Genomic DNA, 23844 nt, shown 5'->3' with positions numbered 1-23844 from the left:
GGGTACCTCTGCTTCCCTGACCTGCCTGTTCACATGACAGGTCATCCATCGAACATGTCTGGGATATGGTTGGTTAGTATCTTGTTCATTCAAGTTCTCTTGCAGCAACAATTGATGTTTTGTGGATGCACCTACAAATTACTTGGCAGAGTATTCCTTAGCAGCATACTCAGGCACTCTTTGATTCCCTGCACTGACGTCTAATGGCTCTGATTGCAGCACTTGGTGACACTACTACATACTGAATTTTCACAGTCATAGTGCATTTACGGGTCTGTAATGCTAATTATTTGCATTGTGTCAACTCCCCAACCAATGGAATAAATTTCATTGTGATCACATTTATTGGTCTTGATGTTTCACTTTTTCAAACTAGTAGTGTGGCTTACATGTGATTTCATGTTTGCACTCAGCAGGTCATTGTAAGATATCTGTGTCATATTGCTGGAATCTAGTTTCATGGCAAATTCTCAAATAATGTACTCAACACAGAGTTTAGTTATGTGTTTCCACACTTATTATCACTTGCAGCAACACAATGACTGCTCTCAGATCTCACGCAGAATGTTAATCACAGGCACACACTTTCAATAACCTACTAATCAGTATGAAAGTGGCAAAATGTTTGTAGTGCACTTTCACATATGGCTTCTGCTGGCTGAACGCCACGAGGTGGTTTTTGATTCCACAGGCACTGAACACAATAAACTTACTGATCACTTATAGAAACAAGCAGATGTCCATATTGTTGACATGAAAATGCAGTTGTAATGGAAGCACAGATTGTTGCACGCTTGGCTCAAAAAATAATGTGGAAAAGTAAAAAGGCACAAGTTAATAGAAATTCATGCATCTGAAAAAAGACTTCAACCAGCATACCTTAGCAAAGGATCTTTCTGGGAGCCCAAGAGAATTCTGATCCTACATAAAATCACTAAGCATGTCAAAGGCATCTATCCAGTCACTCATCACCCAGTGTAATGAGACAACAGAAGACATCAAAACGAAACCCGAAGTTTAAAATTGCATGTTTTAAAGCTATTCACACAGTAGATCAAGTCCTTCTGCAGCCACAGTTCATAATTTGTGGATGCACCCCCAAACCGCATGGCAGATTATTCCCCGGCAGCATATTGAGGCACTTTGTGATTCCATGCAACAGTGTTTAGCAGCTCTGATACAGCCCATGGTGATGCTACCAAGATCATAAAATATCAATATGCCAGTCTATGAATATTTTCCCCCACCCCAACATTCACAAGATTATTACAACACATAGTCATTTATCTTTGTGAATGTCTTTGGTAAATGTCAATATATGAGTACATCTACATCTACAAACGTATACCACAAGCCACCATGTGGAATATGGTGGAGGATACCTTGTATTCCACTCACAAATGAAGCAAGGGAAAAATGACTATCTATATGCCTCTGTACAAGCCCTAATTTCTCTCCTCTGGCTTCAAAATCCACGCAAAATGTGCATTGGTGGCAGTATAATCATTCTGCAGTCAATTGTAAAGTGTTTCACAAAAAGAAACTTATCTTCCCCAAGGGATACTATTTGAGGTCATGAAGCATTTCCGTAATACTCACCTGTTGATTGAACCTTCCAATAACAAATCTGGCAGAAACCTTTTGAATTGCTTTCATGTTTTCCTTCACTCCAACATTTTACAAGTGTTCTACATGTGGTCTCCTTTGTAGATGAGCTACCCTTTCCTAAGAGTCTCTCAATAAACCAAACTTGACATTCACCTTCCCTATTACCATCATTATGAGCTGGTTCCATTTATTATTGCTTTGCAATGTTATGCCTAGATATTTAATTAATGGAACTGAGGCAAGCAGCACACCACTTCTATCGTATTCAAACATTACAGGATTGTTTTTCCTAGTCATCTGAATTAACTTACATTTTTCTACATTTAGAGCAAGCTGCCATTCATTATACCAAATATAAATCCTGTTTACATCATTCTGTCACTCAGTGATGATACTTTCCCGTATACTTCACATAATTTGCGAACTTTCTCAGATTGCTGCTCACCTTATCTGTGTCATCATTTGTGGTCCTCTCACACTTCCCTGAGACAGTCCTGTATCTGTTGGACACTTGCTGTTGAGGACAACATACTAGATTCTATTACAAGAAAGGCCTTCAATCCTCTCACATATCAGGAACCCATTCTGTATGCTACAACTTCTGTGAAAAGTCTGCAGAGGGCACCATTCAAGCACTTTCTAGAAATCTAAAATATGAAATCTGCCTGCTACTCCTCACCCGCACTTTGCCCACGTGCTTAGAACTTTGCACTGGGTGAAAGATTTGCAATAAATGTAAACTAAGTAAGGAGCCAATACAGTAGACTAATCTCTGTAAAACCGAATTGGAACTCAATCTAGACCTGACAACTTACTCATTTTCAACTGTTTCAGTTGCTTCTCAATGCCAGAAATGCCTTTCTGTAAATTTTATATTATGTAGAATCAAACACTGCAAGAAATGATTACAGTTTCTCTTATAATCTATGGAGAGGGTAGTTGGACAAGTGATTCCTAATTTTCATAAACAACTTCCCCCTACACGTTCAACACTCTGAACCAGTGCTATTTGCAGATGACACAAGCATATTAATTGAAGGTGAAAATGAAATGGCTCTAACTTTAAATGCTAAAGTCACAAGTGAAAATGTCTCAGAGTGGTTTATGAGGAATAAATTACTGATAAACCCTCAAAAAACAATCGTCTTACATTTCCATACACAACAAAATAAAAACCCATTAAAACCAAACATGTCAATGGAAAACCAAGGAATTAACAGTGTCACTGAAGCAAAATTTCTTGGCATCTACTTACAAGACAATCTTAAATGAAATTCCCACATCACTTCATTAAATTCTAAACTATCCAAAATGACTTATGCGATGAGGATTATATGGAACAACACAAGTCCTGAAACAGTTAGAGCAGTGTATTATGCTTGCATACACTCCCTATTAAGATATGACATCATATTCTGGGGAAATTCTCCTCATTGCATAACCACATTCCAGAAACAAAAAAAAGATTGTGAGGGTAATGAAAAATGCCAACAGCCGAAAATCATGCAAACCATTCTTTAAAGAACTGGGGATTCTACCCCTACCATGTATCTATATACTAGAAGTTGTAATGTTCCTAAAAAAAGCATGCTAAAAAATGGAAATGTATTTATTCAAAATAAATCTGTACATGAACACCATACAAGGGCAAATAGTGACATACACAGCCATCATTGTTATACCACACTGTGCAAGAAAGGTGTATATCACTCAGGTTCACATTTGTTTAATAAGCTGCCAAGTAACCTAAAGGCCATAAACAAAATCCATAGCTTTAAAAAATCTGTAACATCATATCTCTTGGAAAACTGTTTTTACTCAGTAACACAGTATCTTGAAAAATAAGTTGGTTGTAACAATATAAAAATGTAATGTAACAATATAGCAATATTAAAATGTAACGATTTATAAATGTAATGTATACACCAATGTAACAGTATATTAATGTAATATCATTTTGTCCAACATCTAAGGTATGGTATATGTACCACAAAGATTCAGGATGTAAATAAATAAATAAATAAATAAAGAAGAAGAATGAAGTCATGCAGCTGGGGAAGGCACTGTTCACCAAATAGTGTGGTCATTATAAGTTTAGTGAAGCCCCCTACCAATACATGGGTTCACAATTTTTTATTTTTTACTTTTTTTAATAGAAAGAACTGCACAGACAACTATGTCTTGAACCAATTTTCTGTAATTCACCACTGGTTTTATGCCTTATAGCCACACCATCAGATATATATAAAAATTAAAGCATGGAAAAAACATGGTGGAGAATATAGAAGGCCCAACCTTCATAGTTAAAACCATAATTTTTGTAGGGGATAATTATGCTGACTTCCTGATGCATCCGTGTTACATGGTGTAGGATATTTTCTGTCACCTAACATTTTATTCATTGAGTATCTGCCCTACGGACAGTATGGTTTTAACTATGAAGGGTGGGCCTTCTATATTCTCTAATATGTTGTTTACCATGCTTTCATTTTTATATGCTGCTGATAATGTGTCTATAAGCCACAAAACCAGTAGTGTCTTAGTAAAAATTGGCTCAAGGCAGAGCTGTTTGCAGATTTCGTGCTATAAAATGAACTACCACAGCTACGGATGCCCCAACTGAGTGTTGTTTTGGTTCACAGTTACTTTGGCTGCTTGCTCCACCATCTAATCATACATGAAATCTAATTTTTGTTCAGTTTAACTGCAAGGTCAACAAAACAGACATCAAATTCTCTGAACATTCCACAGGTTCCAGAAGGAATGAAATCCGGACTTTCTAATGAGCAGTGTCCGTCCTCTCATAACTATTGATTAGTTCGTACTAATTTTTGTACAGCATGCTACTATAATGAGTTAAATTAGCAGTTATCTCAGTTAACAAGATTTTAAACAAAACTAAATACACTACTAGTCTCAGCAGTTGCTAAATTCTGATACGAGTAATGAGATTACATAAATTACTGCATAAAGAAGAACTTAATCATTTTGTGTATTCATGATATATACCATACTTGTATCAGTATAATCAGCTGAATGACAAGGGAAAAAATATTTAAAAGAGCAGAATGATTGCAAGTGGCATAATCCCATCTCACTGTGTTTCAATGCAGCAGTGAAATTCCATCGTGATGTTTGCTACATGCACCTGTGCACCAAAATAACAACAGAGTTCAAATTTCTTGACAAGACAGACTATGTGGGTCTGCAAAGGGATTTAAATTGTGAATTAATTAGTAAATTGTAACAATTAATAACAAGTAAGGAAGTTTCATGTCATAATAAATGACTCCACTAGCTGTGAGATGTGGTACATTTCACAATCTTACTTGCTCTACCACTATATTCAACAAACCACAACTCAGCATCTATCAGAGATTGCTTCTTGTATTATTATTACACTGATGGAAAAAACATCATAACACACAAAAAATAATTAATGAGGAGTGATGAAATTTTGGGACTACATCTGTGTGGGTGGCCTCCTTCTAACCAACAAATGGCCACTGCTGCCACTCAGGCAGAACCAGCTTTCACTGGACAACACAACAGATGTCCACGATGCCCTCCAATGATCTCTTGATTGACACCACTGAAGTCGCAAATGGCAGTCGTTTGGGGTCAGTGGAATGCACACTTCAGGACATCTGGCTCAGAGCTGTCCATCTGGCTCAGAGCTGTCCTTGAAATAACTGATTTGTAGCAGTTCATTGTGTCTCTGTGATGTCAATGGCTACCTCAAACTGCTGCAGCAAATACAGAGTCATATGCTGAATATGATGATCTTCTCTCTTGGTAGTGCCACATGGTCATCTGAAGCCTGGTCTTCTTGTGACTGCACATTCTTGCGGCTACTGCCACTAGCAATCATGTACAGTGGCTACATTCCTGCCATGTCTTTCTGCAATATCATACATGGAACATCCAGTTTCTCATAGCCCTATTACATGACCTCATTCAAAAAATGGTATCTTGGTCACCTTAAAGGTATTTTCAACTAACATCAACTCACCACATCCAGTTTCAAAGGTAACTATTGTTCACAACCGTTACAGTGTGTGTTGAAAGCAGACCAATTTGGATTCTTATGGTGGTACTACTAGCACCAGTCTTATGTGACTGGTGTGAAATTCACATAGACACCATCTCTCAGGTATAGAAACACACCTACCAACTTTTGTTTATGTCGCACAACTCCTTCTTGGTATTGCCATTTTTTTCTTTGACTTTGCCATAACGCTCATTTCATAAGAAGTACATGGGACAAAGTAAAATTTTGAACAAGTCTTCTTGAAATGCAGTGTCTCAGAATTTTAACAGTAAACCTCTCCATTATGTACAAGGGTTGGGACTTAAATAGTGGCAACTATTTATTCACAACTGATGCAAAAGAGTTACATGTTTGCACCTGTTACTGTCCTTCAAAGAAGTCACCAGCATTGTGTATAACCCATTGCCAGTGATGTGGAAGGCATAGTATATCGTTAGCAGAGCCTCTTCTGTTGATTGTGCGAATGGCGCGGACTAAAGTTATGGTGATTCTCATGTACGACTGTGATGGTGTTATCCTAACACATTACATTCCTCCATGGCAGACCGTCAATGCACAGTATTACTGTTCATTTTTGGAGCATCATCTGTGACCAGCTTTGCAAAAGAAGCGGCAACGCTTTCTGCGCAACCCACCCATCATTTTGCATGACAACACGCAGGCACATACAGCACAAGCTGTGGCTGCTCTGTTTGGTTGATGCGACTGGGAAGTACTGTACCATCCGCCGTACTCCCCGACTTAAGTCCTTCTGACATTGATTTGATTCCAAAGATGAAGTAACCACTTCATGGCATTCACTTCACAACTGTTCCAGAGATTTGAGATGCAGTAGACTGCTCCATTCGCACCATCAACAGAACAGGCTTTGCTAACAGTTTACTACACCTTCCACATAGCTGGCAATGGGTTCTACACAATGCTGGTGACTACTCTGAAGGACAGTAACAGGTGCAAACATGTAACTCTTTTGTTTTAGTTGTGAACAAATAGTTGCCACTATTTAAGTTCCAACCCTCGCATGACACTTCTCATATAGTACGGTGATTATCTCAATCACTCTGTCAAGCTTATGAAAGGACTTATTATGAACATTCCACTCTTCTTTGTGTCTTCTCTATTTCCTCTCAACTAGAATCAAATCATAAAGCTGGTCTGATACTGTATAAGCTCATAGCTATGTTTAACAGATGAGAGTATTGATCTGTATCAAAGGCTTTTCTGAAGTTGAGGTGTAATATATCAAACTAAGTGCCAATATCTATGGAGTCTTTGGTCACAAGGATGATGGAGGCATTGAGTTTAACAACAGAGCTTTTGGCGGCATCCATATTGATTCTAACAGAGTAAGTTTTCATTTTCCAAAATGTTCATACCATGCGGCAAAACTAATAGTAAGCTGAATAATGTGTGCTATGCCTTATCCATATTTACGTACTGCACAATTCCAGAGACTCTTTGCACTGTCTACTATGCACAGGTTCATAGTGTAGTATGGTACAGTATCAAATTCTGATGAGACTTTCCACATAGCTTGGACAGTCTCCTCACTCAGAATAGAACTTTGAAAGTAATGAACAGTCTAAAGACAACTGACATCTGCAGACCTCTCTTCCAAAAATCACTCATTTAATCGCTTGAGTCTCTACATAGATAAATGTGTAAGTTTATAAAAAGCAGCAGTGGAAAATTCAATAAAAATGTGAATGTCCATGATCATGGTGCAGGACAGAAAATTCAACTTCACTTTCAAACTATACCTACTTTAGCATTTAAAATTCACCATTTAATCAAGGCATTCAGCTTTACAACAGTCTGCTATGAGAAATAAAAAATAAAATAAAATAAAATAAAAAAATAAAAAAATGCAAAGTCTCTGTCTTTGGAATTCTTCCTTAATCATTATTTTTACACTATATCTGAAGTTTTCGTCCATAAGCATCAGAGAAATATGAATTCTGATTGCAGAACTGATGGAAATGTTCAACTGTAATATCCTTGTAATAAGTTGTAATCTGTAACTATTCCAAACAGGTACTTATTTTGTATGTACTTGAGTGTGGCGTGAAACTAAGATAGCATTGTAATAAATAATATAGATGGAAAATCATGTTTTGTAGTGTCTCATCACATCACCTCATGTCAGAACTATCATCATACTGTTACTTGTTCAGTGTCATAATGCATGATCTGTGCACACCACATACATGTCTTGCACAAGAAAGAATCAGAGGACAAATAAATATATAAACTTCATTAATTTAGGTTAGCAACTCAGGACCACCTCGAACAGGAACTGTAAGAATATTTTTGGCTCCAAAATTCAATGAACAAGGACGCCCAATGCTGTTTCGAGAACAAAAAAATATGTTCATTGAGATGGACAAGTTTACAGTACATTGTAAGTATGCCATCAAACAGCTTCACATAATGAGATTTTCACTCTGCAGCGGAGTGTGCGCTGATATGAAACTTCCTGGCAGATTAAAACTGTGTGCCCGACCGAGACTCGAACTCGGGACCTTTGCCTTTCGCGGGCAAGTGCTCTACCAACTGAGCTACCGAAGCACGACTCACGCCCGGTACTCACAGCTTTACTTCTGCCAGTACCTCGTCTCCTACCTTCCAAACTTTACAGAAGCTCTCCTGCGAACCTTGCAGAACTAGCACTCCTGAAAGAAAGGATATTGCGGAGACATGGCTTAGCCACAGCCTGGGGGATGTTTCCAGAATGAGATTTTCACTCTGCAGCGGAGTGTGCGCTGATATGAAACTTCCTGGCAGATTAAAACTGTGTGCCCGACCGAGACTCGAACTCGGGACCTTCGCCTTTCGCGGGCAAGTGCTCTACCAGTTGGTAGGCAAAGGTCCCGAGTTCGAGTCTCGGTCGGGCACACAGTTTTAATCTGCCAGGAAGTTTCATATCAGCGCACACTCTGCTGCAGAGTGAAAATCTCATTCTGGAAACATCCCCCAGGCTGTGGCTAAGCCATGTCTCCACAATATCCTTTCTTTCAGGAGTGCTAGTTCTGCAAGGTTCGCAGGAGAGCTTCTGTAAAGTTTGGAAGGTAGGAGACAAGGTACTGGCAGAAGTAAAGCTGTGAGTACCGGGCGTGAGTTGTGCTTTGGTAGCTCAGTTGGTAGAGCACTTGCCTGAGAAAGGCAAAGGTCCCGAGTTCGAGTCTCGGTTGGGCACACAGTTTTAATCTGCCAGGAAGTTTCAGCTTCACATAATTATACACTATACAATAATAACAAATAAATGTCTATAGTTATATGCTATACATTGAAAAATTGCATTATCCTGGACTAGAGGGGAAATTTGAATGAAGTTAAGGAGTAAGAAAAGGATGGGTCTCAAATGAAGATACACCACAGTGAGAAATATTTTAAACAGGAAAATTCTAGATAAAAACATTCATTATAAAAATATTCTCCATTTATATAGAGTTTTAGAGATTTGTGTGTCCAATAATTATTACAGCATAATTTAAAATTTTTAAAACTGGAAAATTCCTTTCAGTGAAAACTGGACTTAATGTGTTCTGGAGAGAGTCAAAGAAATCTTCTGTAACAGCTGCAGTTGGAAGTCCATTAAAAAATTTGAACAATTCTGATCCACAGTCACAAGAGGCAGGTGGCTACTGTTCTTGTGGGTGGCCTCGTCATTTGATGATCCCAAAAGGGAAACCTGAGGGTTTACCAGCTCATCTCTTTGTAATGATATCTGATTATGCCATAGACAGGGTATGTATTACCAGTTTAGTAAATAGTAGTTGGAGTAACAGATAGTTTTAATTTTTGGTTGATGCAATGGCAGAGATTTTAAAATAAGTTGCACTTTATAATATTGAGGAATAATATTTCTCTTTGGAACAGTGGACTGTTATGTGGTTGAACAGTTGAAAGAATTGAAACTGTAAGAGTAGTTAAAAAGTGGAAATTCAAGGAAAGAGTTTTATTGAGTTCCATCTCAGACATTTTCATTTTGTATATGGGCTTTCAGGCACTGCTTAATATTACTATATCGACTCTTTCATGGTTCATCTGTCACTGTCAAGGAATGACTGTAATAAATGCTGTGTTATTATAAATAGCATCCATTTATATGCAATGAAACAACAGTTCTTCACATCAGAGCCAGTATTATCTCAATGTACAGTATCAGCTGACAGTGTTGCAGCACTTCCACCAGTATGGAAAAACACTGCTTCAGATCTTAAAAAAATACAACATATTTAACTGTATCAAAAGCCAAATTGAGCTAAGGAAGCTGCTAAATTACAAGGAAACAGGCTGGTTGGACAGTGCCTACCAACCTTCGGAAGGCAAAATTTAAAGTACTGCGAATAGTAACACAGATTCTAGAGTGTGAGGACGCCACATGTTGTGAGGAAAGGCAAACATATAGGAGAAAGCATCAGAGAGAATGGATTGTCAAAGATCTTTGACCTGCTACTCTCTCTGATGTCTTCTACTTCATGTCTGTCTTCCCTTATGCTCAAAACAAGGTTATATTCAACAAAGGGTCTGAGTGACCTGTCCCTCCTCAACCAATCCCTCTATCCTCCCTGCAGAAGCAATATAGAAATTCCAAAGATAATGAACAATAATTTTCACACTTGAGAGTTTCTGTTTCCAGATGCTGAAATTTTCCATAGGTGAACATAGGTACTGGCTTGCCATTCTATCTTCATATCACTTAAAAAATTTTACTGAACAGTAAACTCTTCCGGGATAAGTTGCCGTGGTCGATCTGTAGAACTTCTTCTCCCTGACGTTTCGTTCTCAACTACGGAGAACATCTTCCGAGGTGAGTCGACGACTGGCTGCTAGGAGCTGGGGCCGCCGCTTATATAGAGATCGTAGGGGGCGCCACCACACGTCACATGGCGTCGATGTGCAGCTATCTCTGGCTATCGTCTGTTCTCTCGATTGCAGGCAATCGATTGTCACGTGATTGATGCAACGTCGACCGCCATATCTTATCCAATTTTAATCTTTCTTCTTTACGATTAAAATTGTATTGGTGTTTGTGGATTTCAATTGCCTCTCTATACATACGTGTATAATAGTGCGACGTCCTCGCTAGCACGCTTGTTTCACCAAATTTTATGTCGTGATCTCCATCCTTAAAAACATGTTCCGCTACTGCCGATTTGTCGATATGTCCCAAGCGACAGTTTCTTTTGTGCTCCGTCAACCGTGTATTGATGCTTCTTTTGGTAGTTCCTATGTAAACCCTGCCGCAACTACACGGAATTTTATATACCCCTGGGGTGGCTAGGGGGTGACGAGCATCTTTTGTTGATCTTAGGCATTCACTAATTTTCTTAGTAGGTCTAAAAATGGTCTCTACCTGAAACTTGGCTAGTACTTTTCCAATGCGATCCGTGATATTATGGATGAACGGAAGAAATACTTTTCCAGCTGATGGTTGTTGCTGTCTCCTATTTTTAGGCATTTTTCTATTTGGGTGAAGTGCTCGATTAATCTCGTTTTTTGTATAACCATTTTTCGCAAAGGCCATTCGTAAATGATTTAGTTCTTCTTGTAAGTAGCCTGGTTCACAAATATTATTGGCCCTATCCACTAGTGTTTTTATGACCCCCCTCTTTTGCCTAGGGTGGTGGTTTGAGTTCTTATGGAGGTAGCGATCGGTATGTGTACCTTTCCTGTAGACCTTATGTCCTAAGGTCCCATCCGCCCGTTTGATAACTGATACATCCAAGAAGTTAAGTTGCCCATTCTTCTCCTTCTCCATAGTAAATTTAATCTTTGGGTTGATGCTATTTAAGTGTACCAGAAAATCATTCAAGTCTTCTTCCTCATGATTCCATATTACAAAGGTATCATCCACATACCGATACCACTTCGAGGGGCTTTTTTTGGCCGACTGCAATGCTTGATGTTCAAAATATTCCATGAATAAATTCGCAATTGCGGGACTTAGGGGACTTCCCATGGCTACCCCATCGATCTGTTCATAAAATTCACCATTATACTGAAAATAGGTTGAGGATAGACAGTGTTGGAACAAGGCTACTATATCAGTAGGGAACATATGGGAGACAGCTTCATCAACTGGAACCATCGTGAACAAAGACACTATATCAAAACTGACAAGTATGTCATTAGGACCGACAGTAATTTCCCTCAATTTCTCAATGAAGTGTGGAGAGTTTTTAATATGACTCTCAGTTTTGCCTATGTGAGGTTGTAACAAAGAGGCAAGGTGTCTGGCTAGTTCTTGGTTAGGAGCTCCAATTGCGCTGACTATTGGTCTCAAAGGAACATCAGGTTTATGTATCTTTGGTAATCCATATAATCTCGGAGGATAAGCCTCCGTTTCACAAAGATACTTTTTAACTTCTGTAGGAACTGAAGACTGTTTTATCAGACGCTTGGTGGCATTCAGCACATTCGTTGTGGGATCCTTTTTCAACTTCTTGTATGTGCTGGGTTCCAGGAGATCACTGATCTTCATGTGATAATCCTCAGTATTCATTAAAACAGTAACATTTCCCTTGTCAGCGGCAACTATAATAACATTCTTGTCTGCATTGATCTCCCGCAATGCCTTCCTTTCCCCTTGAGACAGATTGCTGCTGGGTGGCTTAGCTTTGCGTAATATCCTGGAGGTTTCCATTCTAATTTCATCAGCAGAATATGATGGTAACTGAAGAATTCCTGCCTCTATATTAGCAATAATGTCCTCCACAGGAATCTTGGATGGAGTTATTGCAAAATTCCCTCCTTTAGACAGAACAGAAAGTTCTTCCTTAGACAATTCTTTTTCCGATAAATTAATAACCGTTTGGGAATTGTTTGGAATCGCTGTTTCCTGTCGACCCTCTTGTAGACGATCAAACTTGTCCTTCTGCCTATTGGAAGACACTTCTGCACTAATCTCCATAGATCTAAATGTTAAACTGTCCACTTTGTTCCAATGACAAAACTGCATAGTATTGCTAATAAGTAAATGAAGATTTAGCAGTTGGCCATCACATACCGCCAGTCCTCGTCGTGTCTGATGTATCTGCTCACGTAGTAATGCCAGTTCCATACGAGAATAAATATGGTTAGCTTGTGGCGAATGAAACATTCTTCTCACTTTTAAAAACTTGGGAACTATTCCGGTATCACGACAGCGTAGCAGAAAAGTGAGTGAGCAAAGTTGTTGACCTTTCTTCTTGCGTAGGTTCTCCAGTCGTCGTACCCTAGTTGACATTTCCTCCCCGTAGAGGCGTCGAATCATTCCATGTAGGCTTTCACGGCCGGCGTCTTTATCAGTAAACTCTTCCGGGCTAAGTTGCCGTGGTCGATCTGTAGAACTTCTTCTCCCTGACGTTTCGTTCTCAACTACGGAGAACATCTTCCGAGGTGAGTCGACAACTGGCTGTAGGAGCTGGGGCCGCCGCTTATATAGAGATCGTAGGGGGTGCCACCACACGTCACATGGTGTCGATGTGCAGCTATCTCTGGCTATCGTCTGTTCTCTCGATTGCAGGCAATCGATTTTCACGTGATTGATGCAACGTCGACCGCCATATCTTATCCAATTTTAATCCTTCTTCTTTACGATTAAAATTGTATTGGTGTTTGTGGATTTCAATTGCCTCTCTATACATACGTGTATAATAGTGCGACGTCCTCGCTAGCACGCTTGTTTCACCAAATTTTATGTCGTGATCTCCATCCTTAAAAACATGTTCCGCTACTGCCGATTTGTCGATATGTCCCAAGCGACAGTTTCTTTTGTGCTCCATCAACCGTGTATTGATGCTTCTTTTGGTAGTTCCTATGTAAACCCTGCCGTAACTACACGGAATTTTATATACCCCTGGGGTGGCTAGGGGGTGACGAGCATCTTTTGTTGATCTTAAGCATTCACTAATTTTCTTAGTAGGTCTAAAAATTATACGCGTATGTATAGAGAGGCAATTGAAATCCACAAACATCAATACAATTTTAATCGTAAAGAAGAAGGATTAAAATTGGATAAGATATGGCGGTCGACGTTGCATCAATCACGTGACAATCGATTGCCTGCAATCGAGAGAACAGACGATAGCCAGAGATAGCTGCACATCGACGCCATGTGACGTGTGGTGGCGCCCCCTACGATCTCTATATAAGCGGCGGCCCCAGCTCCTAGCAGCCAGTCGTCGACTCACCTCGGAAGATGTTCTCCGTAGTTGAGAACGAAACGTCAGGGAGAAGAAGTTCTACAGATCGACCACGGCAACTTAGCCCGGAAGAGTTTACTGATAAAGACGCCGGCCATGAAAGCCTACATGGAATGAGTCAACGCCTCCACGGGGAGGAAATGTCAACTAGGGTACGACGACTGGAGAACCTTCGCAAGAAGAAAGGTCAACAACTTTGCTCACTCACTTTTGTGCTACGCTGTCGTGATACCGGTATAGTTCCCAAGTTTTTAAAAGTGAGAAGAATGTTTCATTCGCCACAAGCTAACCGTATTTATTCTCGTATGGAACTGGCATTACTACGTGAGCGGATACATCAGACACGACGAGGACTGGCGGTATGTGATGGCCAACTGCTAAATCTTCATTTACTTATTAGCAATACTATGCAGTTTTGTCATTGGAACAAAGTGGACAGTTTAACATTTAGATCTATGGAGATTAGTGCAGAAGTGTCTTCCAATAGGCAGAAGGACAAGTTTGATCGTCTACAAGAGGGTCGACAGGAAACAGCGATTCCAAACAATTCCCAAACGGTTATTAATTTATCGGAAAAAGAATTGTCTAAGGAAGAACTTTCTGTTCTGTCTAAAGGAGGGAATTTTGCAATAACTCCATCCAAGATTCCTGTGGAGGACATTATTGCTAATATAGAGGCAGGAATTCGTCAGTTACCATCATATTCTGCTGATGAAATTAGAATGGAAACCTCCAGGATATTACGCAAAGCTAAGCCACCCAGCAGCAATCTGTCTCAAGGGGAAAGGAAGGCATTGCGGGAGATCAATGCAGACAAGAATGTTATTATAGTTGCCGCTGACAAGGGAAATGTTACTGTTTTAATGAATACTGAGGATTATCACAAGAAGATCAGTGATCTCCTGGAACCCAGCACATACAAGAAGTTGAAAAAGGATCCCACAACGAATGTGCTGAATGCCACCAAGCGTCTGATAAAACAGTCTTCAGTTCCTACAGAAGTTAAAAAGTATCTTTGTGAAACGGAGGCTTATCCTCTGAGATTATATGGATTACCAAAGATACATAAACCTGATGTTCCTTTGAGACCAATAGTCAGCGCAATTGGAGCTCCTACCCAAGAACTAGCCAGACACCTTGCCTCTTTGTTACAACCTCACATAGGCAAAACTGAGAGTCATATTAAAAACTCTCCACACTTCATTGAGAAATTGAGGGAAATTACTGTCGGTCCTAATGACATACTTGTCAGTTTTGATATAGTGTCTTTGTTCACGATGGTTCCAGTTGATGAAGCTCTCTCCCATATGTTCCCTACTGATATAGTAGCCTTGTTCCAACACTGTCTATCCTCAACCTATTTTCAGTATAATGGTGAATTTTATGAACAGATCGATGGGGTAGCCATGGGATGTCCCCTAAGTCCCGCAATTGCGAATTTATTCATGGAACATTTTGAACATCAAGCATTGCAGTTGGCCAAAACAAGCCCCTTGAAGTGGTATCGGTATGTGGATGATACCTTTGTAATATGGAATCATGAGGAAGAAGACTTGAATGATTTTCTGGTACACTTAAATAGCATCAACCCAAAGATTAAATTTACTATGGAGAAGGAGAAGAATGGGCAACTTAACTTCTTGGATGTATCAGTTATCAAACGGGCGGATGGGACCTTAGGCCATAAGGTCTACAGGAAAGGTACACATACCGATCGCTACCTCCATAAGAACTCAAACCACCACCCTAAGCAAAAGAGGGGGGTCATAAAAACACTAGTGGATAGGGCCAATAATATTTGTGAACCAGGCTACTTACAAGAAGAACTAAATCATTTACGAATGGCCTTTGCGAAAAATGGTTATACAAAAAACGAGATTAATCGAGCACTTCACCCAAATAGAAAAATGCCTAAAAATAGGAGACAGCAACAACCATCAGCTGGAAAAGTATTTCTTCCGTTCATCCATAATATCACGGATCGCATTGGAAAAGTACTAGCCAAGTTTCAGGTAGAGACCATTTTTAGACCTACTAAGAAAATTAGTGAATGCCTAAGATCAACAAAAGATGCTCGTCACCCCCTAGCCACCCCAGGGGTATATAAAATTCCGTGTAGTTGCAGCAGGGTTTACATAGGAACTACCAAAAGAAGCATCAATACACGGTTGACGGAGCACAAAAGAAACTATCGCTTGGGACATATCGACAAATTGGCAGTAGCGGAACATGTTTTTAAGGATGGAGATCACGACATAAAATTTGGTGAAACAAGCGTGCTAGCGAGGACGTCGCACTATTATACACGTATGTATAGAGAGGCAATTGAAATCCACAAACATCAATACAATTTTAATCGTAAAGAAGAAGGATTAAAATTGGATAAGATATGGCGGTCGATGTTGCATCAATCACGTGACAATCGATTGCCTGCAATCGAGAGAACAGACGATAGCCAGAGATAGCTGCACATCGACACCATGTGACGTGTGGTGGCACCCCCTACGATCTCTATATAAGCGGCGGCCCCAGCTCCTAGCAGCCAGTCGTCGACTCACCTCGGAAGATGTTCTCCGTAGTTGAGAATGAAACGTCAGGGAGAAGAAGTTCTACAGATCGACCACGGCAACTTAGCCCGGAAGAGTTTACTGATAAAGACGCCGGCCGTGAAAGCCTACATGGAATGATTCGACGCCTCTACGGGGAGGAAATGTCAACTAGGGTACGATGACTGGAGAACCTACGCAAGAAGAAAGGTCAACAACTTTGCTCACTCACGTTTCTGCTACGCTGTCGTGATACCGGTATAGTTCCCAAGTTTTTAAAAGTGAGAAGAATGTTTCATTCGCCACAAGCTAACCGTATTTATTCTCGTATGGAACTGGCATTACTACGTGAGCGGATACATCAGACATGACGAGGACTGGCGGTATGTGATGGCCAACTGCTAAATCTTCATTTACTTATTAGCAATACTATGCAGTTTTGTCATTGGAACAAAGTGGACAGTTTAACATTTAGATCTATGGAGATTAGTGCAGAAGTGTCTTCCAATAGGCAGAAGGACAAGTTTGATCGTCTACAAGAGGGTCGACAGGAAACAGCGATTCCAAACAATTCCCAAACGGTTATTAATTTATCGGAAAAAGAATTGTCTAAGGAAGAACTTTCTGTTCTGTCTAAAGGAGGGAATTTTGCAATAACTCCATCCAAGATTCCTGTGGAGGACATTATTGCTAATATAGAGGCAGGAATTCGTCAGTTACCATCATATTCTGCTGATGAAATTAGAATGGAAACCTCCAGGATATTACCCAAAGCTAAGCCACCCAGCAGCAATCTGTCTCAAGGGGAAAGGAAGGCATTGCGGGAGATCAATGCAGACAAGAATGTTATTATAGTTGCCGCTGACAAGGGAAATGTTACTGTTTTAATGAATACTGAGGATTATCACAAGAAGATCAGTGATCTCCTGGAACCCAGCACATACAAGAAGTTGAAAAAGGATCCCACAACGAATGTGCTGAATGCCACCAAGCATCTGATAAAACAGTCTTCAGTTCCTACAGAAGTTAAAAAGTATCTTTGTGAAACGGAGGCTTATCCTCCGAGATTATATGGATTACCAAAGATACATAAACCTGATGTTCCTTTGAGACCAATAGTCAGCGCAATTGGAGCTCCTACCCAAGAACTAGCCAGACACCTTGCCTCTTTGTTACAACCTCACATAGGCAAAACTGAGAGTCATATTAAAAACTCTCCACACTTCATTGAGAAATTGAGGGAAATTACTGTCGGTCCTAATGACATACTTGTCAGTTTTGATATAGTGTCTTTGTTCACGATGGTTCCAGTTGATGAAGCTCTCTCCCATATGTTCCCTACTGATATAGTAGCCTTGTTCCAACACTGTCTATCCTCAACCTATTTTCAGTATAATGGTGAATTTTATGAACAGATCGATGGGGTAGCCATGGGAAGTCCCCTAAGTCCCGCAATTGCGAATTTATTCATGGAACATTTTGAACATCAAGCATTGCAGTCGGCCAAAAAAAGCCCCTCGAAGTGGTATCGGTATGTGGATGATACCTTTGTAATATGGAATCATGAGGAAGAAGACTTGAATGATTTTCTGGTACACTTAAATAGCATCAACCCAAAGATTAAATTTACTATGGAGAAGGAGAAGAATGGGCAACTTAACTTCTTGGATGTATCAGTTATCAAACGGGCGGATGGGACCTTAGGCCATAAGGTCTACAGGAAAGGTACACATACCGATCGCTACCTCCATAAGAACTCAAACCACCACCCTAAGCAAAAGAGGGAGGTCATAAAAACACTAGTGGATAGGGCCAATAATATTTGTGAACCAGGCTACTTACAAGAAGAACTAAATCATTTACGAATGGCCTTTGCGAAAAATGGTTATACAAAAAACGAGATTAATCGAGCACTTCACCCAAATAGAAAAATGCCTAAAAATAGGAGACAGCAACAACCATCAGCTTGAAAAGTATTTCTTCCGTTCATCCATAATATCACGGATCGCATTGGAAAAGTACTAGCCAAGTTTCAGGTAGAGACCATTTTTAGACCTACTAAGAAAATTAGTGAATGCCTAAGATCAACAAAAGATGCTCGTCACCCCCTAGCCACCCCAGGGGTATATAAAATTCCGTGTAGTTACGGCAGGGTTTACATAGGAACTACCAAAAGAAGCATCAATACACGGTTGACGGAGCACAAAAGAAACTGTCGCTTGGGACATATCGACAAATCGGCAGTAGCGGAACATGTTTTTAAGGATGGAGATCACGACATAAAATTTGGTGAAACAAGCGTGCTAGCGAGGACGTCGCACTATTATACACGTATGTATAGAGAGGCAATTGAAATCCACAAACACCAATACAATTTTAATCGTAAAGAAGAAGGATTAAAATTGGATAAGATATGGCGGTCGACGTTGCATCAATCACGTGACAATCGATTGCCTGCAATCGAGAGAACAGACGATAGCCAGAGATAGCTGCACATCGACGCCATGTGACGTGTGGTGGCGCCCCCTACGATCTCTATATAAGCGGCGGCCCCAGCTCCTAGCAGCCAGTCGTCGACTCACCTCGGAAGATGTTCTCCGTAGTTGAGAACGAAATGTCAGGGAGAAGAAGTTCTACAGATCGACCACGGCAACTTAGCCCGGAAGAGTTTACTGATAAAGACGCTGGCCGTGAAAGCCTACATGGAATGATTTTAACTGAACAGTTTTAGACAAAACTGTACTCTAGTTTCACATCGGTGAAAGAGAGAAATGTTGACACCAATAGTGAATTCCTATGCATCAACATAAAAGCAACAATATCATATTACTTTATGACCTTTACATAAGACATTTATTCTGTGATAACAGTAAAAATAGTAAAGTCTTTTGCATGATTGATTTAGAGACCTTCTGATGTAGGTTCAGCTGCCTAATTGGAAATGTTTATCACACATATATTTGTTTTGCGTGATGATGAGAGAAGGGAGTGAGTGAAACTGTGCTGCCGCATAACCTACTGCCTACGAATAGCTCCGAGGAATCCACAAAACTGAACACCCCATCTGATTCATGAATGGCTATCATCAGTGTCACATGCCCTCATGCCTTGATTCACTGAGGAGAGGCACAGAATTTAATCAAAGACAGTAGCAGAAAGAGTGGTGATCAGGAACTTATGCAACTGCCTCTCCCGCCTTCACTGGCTATGAAAATTTTTTGCCATCACCAAAATCGTAAGCAGCTGCCTCTGAATCAAGTGCCACTGCTATCTGGGTTATATAGTGGGCTGAGAGATAGTGAAAACAGCAAATGTAAATGTAATTCTGACAGGGGTAAAAACTTCATTTATAACTTGTTAATTTACAGAGACAAGACAAGTCTACAGAAGTCTTCTGCTAACAATTTTTGAATTTGTAGTAAACAGCAAGTTTCTTAAGTATTCAGTCTTGCTTTTCAAGTGTGTAGGAGTTGCCAAACCATGTGAACATTAGAAAATTTGAACATCTTCAAGAAATATCCACCAAGGCAGGTCCTTCTGATCTTCAGTTGTCATATGCTCTCTCTTCTGCAATATCATACTGTCTGCTTCTCTATTAGTGGAAGCAGTGTTACTTGCTTTGACTCCTTCTTGCAGTCCTTCTTCTGCACTATAAGCAAAGACATAGCCAGAATTTTGTCAAAAAGGGGGGGGGGGGTGTGGATGTAGGGGGATATGTTGAACAGAACCTTAAAAAGGATAATGTATTTCATTCTATTCTGAAAACACATTTATTTATTTATTAATTTTATGTACACAATTTCCTTTTGGAGAAACTTCATACAAGTACTATTTGGTCTATAAAATTAAGCAGGAAAAGCTTCTCTTAAAAAAGTATAGTGTGTAATAAGAAATACCCACACGTGCAATTAAATATTTCTTTCATAAAATAAATAACAAATGCCTTCAGTCACAGATGTAATTTTATTTCAGTGTACAATGCATTTTCAGACCTGGGGACTCATCTTCAGATGCTTTAAACATCTACATCAATTTTTTTCTTGCGTCAGATTTAGGTTAATTCTGTGTGGGCCTTGTAAGATTACAATGCTGTATTACAAAGTGGCAAATTGTGAATATAAGTTTATAAAACTAAGACAAATCTAAAGATAATTTACTGTTTCCAGTAGTGGATGCATGGTTTTGAAGCACAGTATGAGAAAATCTATTTATGTGCATGTATGCACTTATGTACATACATATATATTTATGTATGTGGCTGAGAAGGAATACACAGTTATGAAGCACAGAATGAGTAAACCTGTTCATGTGCGTGCACACACACACACACACACACACACACACACACACACACACATATGCACACACACCCGCGCGCGCGCGCGCGCGCATGCACACATAGGGTGATTATAATTAAAGTCAAACTTTCAAAACGCTGTACAAATCATACCAGTGGTCAGAATGACGTCAAATTGCAATGGAATATAATCGCAGAAAGGGGAGAACATACGGCAGAAAAAAAAAATACTGTGAAAATTGATCAATAGATTGTGCTGTGTGTGTCAGAATACATAAATTAAAACACCTGTCATGTGCATGACCCATTGAAGTTGGTAGAAACACACCGGGTACATGGGATTTCCTCCTTTCATGTCTGTGATGTTCGCCATGACTGTCTCAATGCAGAATCACACTCTGCTTGTAAAGCTGTATTACAGGAGTGATGACTGTGCACACATCACTCTGCAAATGTTCTGGACATTGAAGGGCTTAAAAAAGGCATTGGTCCGATGACTGCTGTGGGTCTGAAGAAAATGATGCAGAAATTCAAAAAGATGGTTTCTTTTGTGTGCAACCTGGTAGAGGGAGGAAATGACCTGATTCGACATCAGTGGAAGCAGTGGCCACAGCAATGCAAGAGGAGATGAGTGGAGGTGTGCAAACGTGTAGTGCACAGAGAATTGCCAGACCATTCGACATACCTTTGAGCATGATGCATAAAATACTATGAAGCATCCTTCTTTGCTAGCCATTCAAAATTACCCATGTGCATGAGTTGCTTCCTGTTGACCTGCCAGCAAGAGAGACATTTGCTTTAGAATTTCTTGCTGGTATGGAAGTGGACAATGATTGACTGTTGAAGATTTTGTGGACAGGCAAAGCCCACTTCCATCTGACAGTATAAGTCCATACACAGGATTGTTGAATATGGGCAATGTAAAATCCACACACAAATCAACCAGTACCACTTCATCATGAAAAGGTCACAGGATGGTATGGGTTTACGGCATCATTTATCATAGGCCCATATTTTTTCAAAGAGGCAGGTGCTTCCAGTCCTGTTACCTGTACTGTCACTGGTATGAACTATGAGGGTCTTTTCTGCAACCATGTCATTCCAGCTCTCCAACAGCATGTATGTGTGGATGGGATCATTTTATGCAAGATGGCACACCTCCGCACACTAAAAATCCAGTTAAGCAGATGCTGAAGCGCCATTTCAGAAATGCTAGAATTATCAACTGCCATTTCCCTACAGCCTGGCCATCCTGATCACCTGATCTTAATCTGTGTGACTTCTGGCTGTGGGGCTATCTGAAAGATGTTGTGTTCAGTGTTCCAACTGCAAACTTAGATGCATTGAAGGCACACATTGTGCAACACATTCTGAATGTGACACCAGAAACACTAAAGTGATTTGTGGAAAATGCTGTTTCTTGATTTCAACTTGTTGGAGAAAATGATGGACAGCATAATGAACATGTTTTGCATCAGTCACGTGGAAATTAATTATCCAATTTGATTTTGATTGATGCTTTTTATGCAGTTTTTGGCTCAGGACAATTAAAAACTGATTTTTCTCATCCAATGTGATATGACATTGCCATGGTGGATGAACTTAACATAAGTAACAGTATCACATCTGTACACCCATGCACACTGAGTAGTACAGTTTGTTTAATGTGAAACATAGACCTTAGTCATTGTTCATTGTTGTATGATTAATTTGTCATTTGTAGTCAACCACTATTAAATCATAATGCTTACAGCACCATCTTTTGCTACATGTTGTAATTATCTATTTTTCTTCTGCCATATGTTTTCCCCCTTCTCTGATAATACGCCGTTGCAATTTGACATCATTCTGACCAGTGGTGTTATTTCTGCAGCGGCTTGAAAGTTTAACTTTAATTATAATCACCTGGCCTATATATATGTTTATAAATGCTGATAAACATGTTTACTCATACTGTGCTTCCAAGTGATGTTTACGTTGCTAGAACAAGCAAATTATTTTTCAATTTGTTTTAATTTTGTAAACTTATATTTCCAATGTGCCACTTTGTAATATACCATTGTAATTGATAAATACTGTTAAAGCATCTGAAGAGCTCAAATTACATTGTCCATTGAAATAAAATTGTGGTTCTGACTGAAGGTGGTTGTTCTTTATTTTACAAAAGTAATACAGCCGCAGAGGAAACACTGACAACTATGGATAAAATCAAGTAAAATAGTTGTTTATTTGGCAATATGATAACTTCTCTTTATTGTCAAACGAATTAAAGTTTGAATGTATTGTATTGCCTCGTTTTTTAACAAAACACAGCTTCTAATATAAAGTTTACTATTGCAGAGCAGAAGAATCTTAATGTTGGGTATAAAGTTAAATGGGTTCAAATTTATTTTGATAACAGCTGTCTTTCTCCTATAATCTTGTATTTAAATTTATGAGTTACCTTAAACCAGCTCATAATTTATCCAGCACTTCAAAACATCCCAAGTTCTGTAAATTCTTTCTCATATTTTAGTAAAGTATCTTTCATTCCATTAAAATTTGTCAGTTTCCATAGCCTTAACTGATCAAGAACTTTCTTAAATTACTATTTCAACAGTCAACTACAGCAACCAAATTTATTTATGAAACAAAATGGAACACATAGATACTTTGATGTACAGTTTTGGGACCTTAACATTGATTCACACTTTAATGTCAACTCAACTTCTAATGTAAGTGACCTAATGAATGAGTTTGTATTTATCCACAATAATATGGTTATATAGCCTCAGATTAACTCCTCTATGATTTACAGCATATGTTGTTTTTTATATGATGTTTATGTACAAATACATATGAGTTGTGATGGTTGGACTCACTGTTCTAAGGATATTACAAATAGGACACTACACAACAGAGCATTGTTCATGTAGTAAAACTTGAAAACATGATTCCAAAAGTGAGTCATTTTTATACACAGAAACAGAATACAAAATGGTGAACACTACCCACCTTCCAATGTAAATATGGCTCTTAGTGACAGGTCTCTGAAGAGATGTCCGGCTCACCTTTGATGCAGCTCATTTCATTGAAGCAGACAGGCTGCATCTTTAAAGAAGTTGGATGTGACAGAAAAGAAAGAAATTTGGAAGAAACTGGTTGTGGTCTATT

The 23844-nt window shown here is 39.4% G+C and overlaps 1 protein-coding gene across 1 annotated transcript in view; it reads left to right on the top strand.

Moving 5' to 3' along the window:
• The window catches only part of LOC124777651 (phenoloxidase 2-like), a 175253-nt gene that overhangs the window by 139473 nt on the left and 11936 nt on the right, over positions 1 to 23844 (top strand). The window contains exons 10-11 of the mRNA XM_047253131.1: positions 7925 to 8060; positions 9183 to 9406. Of these exons, the coding sequence (XP_047109087.1) occupies positions 7925 to 8060; positions 9183 to 9406 (360 nt within the window). The remainder of the gene's footprint in view (positions 1 to 7924; positions 8061 to 9182; positions 9407 to 23844) is intronic.

This window comes from Schistocerca piceifrons, chromosome 2, assembly GCF_021461385.2.
Source record: "Schistocerca piceifrons isolate TAMUIC-IGC-003096 chromosome 2, iqSchPice1.1, whole genome shotgun sequence".
NCBI classification, from domain to species: domain Eukaryota; kingdom Metazoa; phylum Arthropoda; class Insecta; order Orthoptera; family Acrididae; genus Schistocerca; species Schistocerca piceifrons.
The sequence above is the reverse complement of the archived record's forward strand: the minus strand, read 5'-3'. Positions and strand labels throughout refer to the sequence as shown.